Source organism: Columba livia, chromosome W, assembly GCF_036013475.1.
Source record: "Columba livia isolate bColLiv1 breed racing homer chromosome W, bColLiv1.pat.W.v2, whole genome shotgun sequence".
Lineage (NCBI taxonomy): Eukaryota > Metazoa > Chordata > Aves > Columbiformes > Columbidae > Columba > Columba livia.
Window position 1 is genome coordinate 21,761,331 of NC_088641.1, and position 6,757 is coordinate 21,768,087.

Genomic DNA, 6,757 nt, shown 5'->3' on the forward strand with positions numbered 1-6,757 from the left:
ACTGTCCCATACAGTCACAACCATACTGGAACAAAAAGGTGACCATTGGTTATCCCCCTTGAGATTCCTGAAATATCAGGCGGTGTTGTTGGAACAAGATGGTGTGAATATTGTCACTACTAACATTGTCAATCCAGCTTCTTTCCTTAGTGGATCTGTTTCAGAGCCTGTGGTCCAGGATTGCTTGGAAAAAACAGAAGCTGTTTACTCCAGCAGACTGGATTTAAAGGAACAGCCACTGGAAGACGCTGAAGACTCCTGGTTCACTGACGAAAGCAGCTTTGTAAAGCAAGGAGTACGTAAAGCTGGGTATGCGGTGACAACTACCTACAAGGTAATCGAAGCTAAACCTTTGCCTCCTAGGACTTCTGCCCAGAAAGCTGCACTCGAATGAGCATTAAAATTATCCAAAGAGAAGAAGATTAACATTTGGACTGATTCAAAATATGCCTTCGGAGTGGTGCATGCTCATGGAGTTATTTGGAAAGAGCGAGATTTATTAACAGCACAAGGAAAACAGATTAAACATGTGCAAGAGATACACTTCACAGTTTTCTCAGCGTTGATCTTAGTGACTTTAACAAATGCTTTTATTCCTAGTTAGCTTTTATACGAATCTTTAGTGAAAACTATTATAGCCCAAAATGAACTAAAAGAAATGTGTGCACAGGTCGAATCTGAAACTGCAAAATATCCCTCGTTGGCATTATTGGTGATAATTATAGTTTTATATGGTATTGAAATATGAACAATCACAAATCCTTTTGGGAATAAACTGAAGTATTACATGAAGTCACAAAAATTGATACATCTTGTGACTCTAATTTTAATGCTAATCATTTTTACTTGCATTATGCTACAATATTCTATTTGGTACTGCTGTCAGATAACAGAATTATGCTGCACCACAACACAAGATGAGAATATTTTGTAGATCTATATTGCAAAAGAATTTGCAAGTGTATTGAAAAGGGGGGGATTGAAGAGAAGCTGCCAAATTAATGTATACTGTGATTAAGTTACAAAAGACGTACCCATCATTAACCAATTGACATGAGATAACTGCTTTCTGACCACCTGCAAATCAAGGGGATATTTTTCAAGATTTAGATCCTTCTTCATGACAAGAAGATTAAGTGATACATTGTTTAGAAGCAGAGTGCTTAGTTTATATTTAACTAATAATTAATAGGTGTATTGTAAGTAAGAAACTAAACAATTATAACTAACATCATCAATTATTTCTTCGTATAGACGTATGTCAAAAATTTCAAAAATTGTAATGCATATGTAATAATTATGTGAATATAAGCAACGCAAGAGCATCCACTTGTTGGAGCACTTATGGAGGATGATCCCCAGTGTTCCCCAGCGCTGATAAAATAAAGAATGCCACTTAACAGTGTCAGACTCTACTGTTAAGCTTATTTCTCCGTTTCACTGGGACTGGCTGTTCGGTGCAGATGGAATTGGTAAGGAATTGCATTGAGCATCCTTTATTTTATATTCTATTTCCATTATATATATATATATTTACTAGTAGTGTATTAGTATTTTGTTATTTTATTAAACTGTGTTTATCTCAATCCACGTTTCTACCTTCCCTTTTGATTTTCTCCCCTATTTGGGGGTGGGAGGGGTAGGAGTGAGCAAGCGGCTATTGTGGTTATATTGCTAGCTTGGGTTAAACTACAACACCACCTCCCCTGCCCAGACCAGTAAAGTAGCCCATTCTGAGCTGGCCCATTGACGGGTGCTGCAGAGCTCTGGGCACTCACTCCACAGCCCCAGCCCCTCTGAAGGTTACCATAGCTCCCAAGGGGGCAGAAAGGAAGGTCAGCTTCCCCATCATCCCCCAAGCTGGGGCCAGCCATGGCATGAGGAGATGGAGGCTAGTGTTTTTCTGCATCCCTTGCCACTGTCTCCAAGAGATCCTTATTACCCACTGCCAGCAACCCCTCTGAGCCAGCCCTTCTCCCCAACACAAGGCTTCTGGCCTGGGTGCTCCCCAGTATGCTCCTGCTGCCCCAGTGATAGAGCAGCCTGCCCTGAGATGGTATGTGCAGAAATAGGTTTCTTTAGGTAATTTATTACCCCATGAAAGCACTGAGTTGCTCCTTTGCTCTTGTCCAGGGTCGTCCCTGATCACAGAGAGCCTTTCCCCAGGGGACTGTGTGCGTGTGGCCACTTCCTTGTGTCCCACAGGGCCTCAGTCTGGCAGTGCTGCTCTGCAGAGTGAATAGCTGTGGTGCCTGAAAGCCACAGAGAGACAATCATAGGCAGATCACTGTGAATCATTCACCATCTCCAGGGGTACTGGACACCTGTTAAGATAATTAATTTAGCAGAAGTAAAACCCTGCACAAGGCGGCTAGGTGAAATAACCTCAAGTCAGCAGTGCAAGTCTAATCATGCTCAATGGCCAGTCTGGCGCACACATTCATAAATAGTAGAATATATACTATAGGTCTGGGTGCATTAATGTTGAATTCACAAAAATAGATTCACGAATATTGCAGGTCTGTCACGATCACTGAATCATTTAAAGATGTTGTGGCATAAGTCGTATCAGCTATTTTCTGCGTTGTGTTCGGCGATTCCCTATGTGTGTTGGGCATTCTTTGTGAATCAAAGTATATATCATATAACAACAAGAAACTGGACAATGGTTATGATTATACTGTGTGGTTTGGAACTGGTTTACTTCATTATATTGCAGCAGCTAATTAATTTCTACTAGTTTCTGCTTTACCTTGAAAAACCTCTGGGAGAGATAAAAGACCAATACAGCTATGTGTTTGCTAATTGGTTGAGCAAATCTTTAGAAAGGCTGACTAACAATACTTTCCCTTTCTCGCTAGGACAGTTTGCAAATATTTTAGAGAGCTTTGAATATCCTTGGAGCTTTGACAGAACAGTGATGGTGTTATCTGGTTTGCTGAATGTGTGTCAGTTTGTGTTACTGTTAAGAGAAATGAGGTTAAATAGGAGGTTTGCATCTCGTTTTAGTCCTGAGATTTGCAGTGGCTCTTCGGAAGCTTTAGCAAAAAGCACAAGCCACTCGAGAACAAGCAAAATGGTGAAAGCTGCAGCTGCAGCCACTGCCCCCCAATCCCAGACACCGCGGCTTACCAGCCCCAAGCTCCAGCTCCTCTGCAAAGCTCGGCTGCCAAGATCGCTGCAGATAATGTTACTTCTCCAGCCTCAAAGGCTAGCAAGGCAGACCCTCCTCTCTCACACACTGGGCACTGTTGCTGTTGTAACCATAACAACCACTGTGATTATGCCAATGCCAATGAAAGTCATTCAGACTCTGGAAATGAATAAAAAGATGGTGAGCCCATATCAGTTGCTGGTTGTAAGAAAGTCACTAGAAAGACTACCCGTGAAGCAGGTGATGGCATAGGGGCCACAGGGCCAACATCACCCCAAGCACAGGGAGGAGATGAAGTGACCACCACTCGGTCATTTTCTCCAGGTGAGCTGAGAGATCTGCGAAAAGACTTTAGTCGTCGTGAAAGGTGAGAATATTGTAAGCTGGCTGCTCTGATGCTGGGACAATGGGGCAGAAACCTTCAAACTGGAAGGTGGCAAAGCCAGGAAGCTGAGATTTCTGTCAAAAGATTCCACCACTGACAGGGCAATTTCAAGAGAGTCTAATGCCACTACCCTCTGGACCCGAATCCTGGCAGCTATGAGAGTAAGATTTCCCTACAAGGAAGATTGTATATTCAAGTTAGGGAAATGGAATACTATGGAGAGAGGTATCCAGTTCCTGAGAGAATTAGCTGTGCAAGAGATCATCTATTTTGGACCAAAAAAAACCAACAGGGGACAGACCCAGATAGAATCAACTTTACAGGTCCTCTGTAGCACAGATTTGTACTAAGTGCACCACCTGCATATGCTAGGTCATTGGCATCAATGGTCTGGACACCAGGAGTACAAACAATTTCTATCACAACTGAACAGCTCCGGGAATTTGAGGACAGCCTTGCTGGTTCTCTATGGGCTTGTATCTCTGCTGTGGAGAAACTGTGTGAAAAATCTGATGACCGGTTTGAAAAGCTGTTGCAAGAAATCAAAGAACTCAGAGAAGACACGTACCATTCACGACCTGTATTAACCTATGTTTCAGCTATTAGGAAAAGGCGTTTCCAGTCTCAAGAGAGAGGACAGAGGCAGTCCACAAAAAGAGGTTCACTGTGGTTCTTCCTACGTGAGCAGGGAGAAAACGAGTAGGTGGCATGGAAGACCAACCTCAGAACTTCAAGAAGGACTACACGAGAGAAAAGGAAAAACTCCTACGAAAATGGCTGCTCCAGTTTACAGAAGGGGCAGAAGAGATTCTTATCCTTTGGAAGGAATCTCTAATTCACACCCAGAGACTGTGCAAAACAGAAATTAGAGGTGCCCTGCCTCCAACCAGGTGGAGGAAAGGGATAACAGAGTTTATTGGACTGTACAAATACGATGGCCTGGTGCAACACACCCCCAGGAGTACAAAGCTTTGTTGGACACTGGTGCACAGTGCACAATAATTCCTTCTAATTATAAAGGAACGCAATCCATCAATGTTGTTGGAGTGACTGGGGGATCCCAGGAACTGACTGTTGTAGAGGCTGAAATGAGCCTAACTGGAAAAAACTGGCAAAAGCATCCCATTGTGATTGGTCCAGATGCTCCGTACATCCTTGGGATAGACTACCTAAGGAGAAGGTGTTTTAAGGACCCAAAAGTGTATAGGTGGGCATATGGTGTAGCAGATGTGGACACTGAGAAAACTGAACAGCTGTCTGATTTGCCTGGTCTTTCAGATGACCCTTCTGTTATAGGACTGCTGATGGCTGATGATCAGCAGGTGCCAATGGCTACCACGACGGTGCATCACCAGCAATATCACACCAATCGAGACTCTTTGATTCCTATCCAGAAGTTGATCCGTCAATTGGAAAGCCAGGGTGTGATCAGTAAGACTCACTCACCTTTTAACAGCCCAATCTGGCCAGTGCGTAAGTCTAGTGACGAGTGGAGACTATTGTGGCCTGAATGAAGTTACGCCACCATTGAGTGCTGCTGTGCCTGATGTGCTAGAACTGCAATTTGAACTGGAGTCAAAGGCACCAAAGTGGTATGCCAAAACTGACACTACTAATGCATTTTTCTCCATTCCTTTAGCATCAGAGTGCAGTCCGCAGTTTGCTTTCACCTGGAGGGGCATCCAGTACACATGGAATCGCTTGCCCCAGGGGTGGAAACACAGTCCTACCATCTGCCATGGACTGATCCAGACCACGCTGTAACGAGGTAAAGCTCCAGAACACTTGCAATATATTGATGACATCATCGTATGGGGCGACACAGCGAAAGAAGTCTTCAAGAAAGGTGAGAGAATAATTCAGATTCTTTTGGATGCTGGTTTTGCCATAAAACAAAGCAAGGTCAAGGGACCTGCACGAGAGATCCAGTTTTTAGGAATAACATGGCAAGATGGGCTTTGTCAGATCCCAGTGGATGTCATCAACAAAATTGCAGCTATGTCTCCACCTACTAATAAAAAGGAGACACAGACTTTCTTGGGCGTTGTAGGTTTTTGGAGAATGCATATTCCTGACTACAGTCAGATCGTGAGCCCTCTCTATCAAGTGACTCGTAAAAAGAACCATTTTGAGTGGGGCCCGGAACAACGTCAAGCCTTTGAACAAATTAAGTGTGAGATAACACATGCGGTGGCCCTTGGATCAATTTGGACTGGACTAGATGTTAAAAATTTGCTCTACACCACAGCTGGAAATAATGGTCCTACCTGGAGCCTCTGGCAGTAAGCATCAGGAGAAACCCGAGGTTGACCCTTAGGTTTTTGGAGTCGAGGATGCAAAGGATCTGAGGCCAACTATACTCCAGCTGAAAAGGAGATATTAGCAGCATATGAAGGAGTCTGAGCTGCTTCAGAAGTGATTGGTACTGAAGCACAGCTTCTCCTGGCACCTCGACTGCCGGTGCTGAGCTGGATGTTCAAAGGGAAGGTTCCCTCTACACATCATGCAACCAATGCTACGTGGAGTACGTGGATTGCATTGATCACTCAACGAGGCTGAACTGGGAGTCCCAGTCACCCAGGGATCTTAGAAGTGATTACAGACTGGCCAGAAAGTAAAGACTTTGGGATGTCTCCAGATGAGGAGGAAGTAACACGTGCTGAAGAAGCACCACTGTATAATACTCTTTCAGAGACTGATAAGCAGTATGTGCTGTTCACAGATGGATCCTCTCATCTTGTAGGAAAATATTGAAGGTGGAAAGCTGCTGTGTTGAGTCCCACACGACAAGTTACAGAAGCCACGGAAGAACAAGGTGAATCTAGTCAATTTGTAGAAGTGAAAGCCATCCAGCTGGCTTTGGACATTGCTGAAAAAGTGGCCAATACTCTCTATACTGACTCATGGATGGTAACAAATGCCTTGTGGGGGTGGCTACAGCAATGGAAGAAAAGCAACTGGCAATGCAGAGGTAAACCCATTTGGGCTGCCACACTGTGGAAGACATTGCTGCTCAGCTAGAGAGCCTGCCTGTAAAAGTGCATCATGTAGATGCTCATGTGCCTAAAAGTCGAGCCACCGAGGAACATTGAAACAATCAGCAAGCGGCTCAAGCTTGCTTGAAGTAGCTGAGGTGGACTTGGACTTGCAACATAAGGGTGAACTTTTCCTAGCCCGGTGGGCCCATGATGCTTCAGGGCATCAAGGTAGAGATGCAA

The 6,757-nt window shown here is 44.1% G+C and overlaps 1 protein-coding gene across 1 annotated transcript in view; it reads left to right on the top strand.

Annotated features, from left to right (window-relative positions):
* The window catches only part of LOC135577014 (uncharacterized), an 82,640-nt gene extending 77,337 nt beyond the window's left edge, over positions 1-5,303 (top strand). The window contains 2 exon segments of the mRNA XM_065044453.1: positions 4,818-4,970; positions 5,179-5,303. Of these exon segments, the coding sequence (XP_064900525.1) occupies positions 4,818-4,970; positions 5,179-5,303 (278 nt within the window).
* Positions 5,304-6,757: the final 1,454 nt, after the last annotated feature.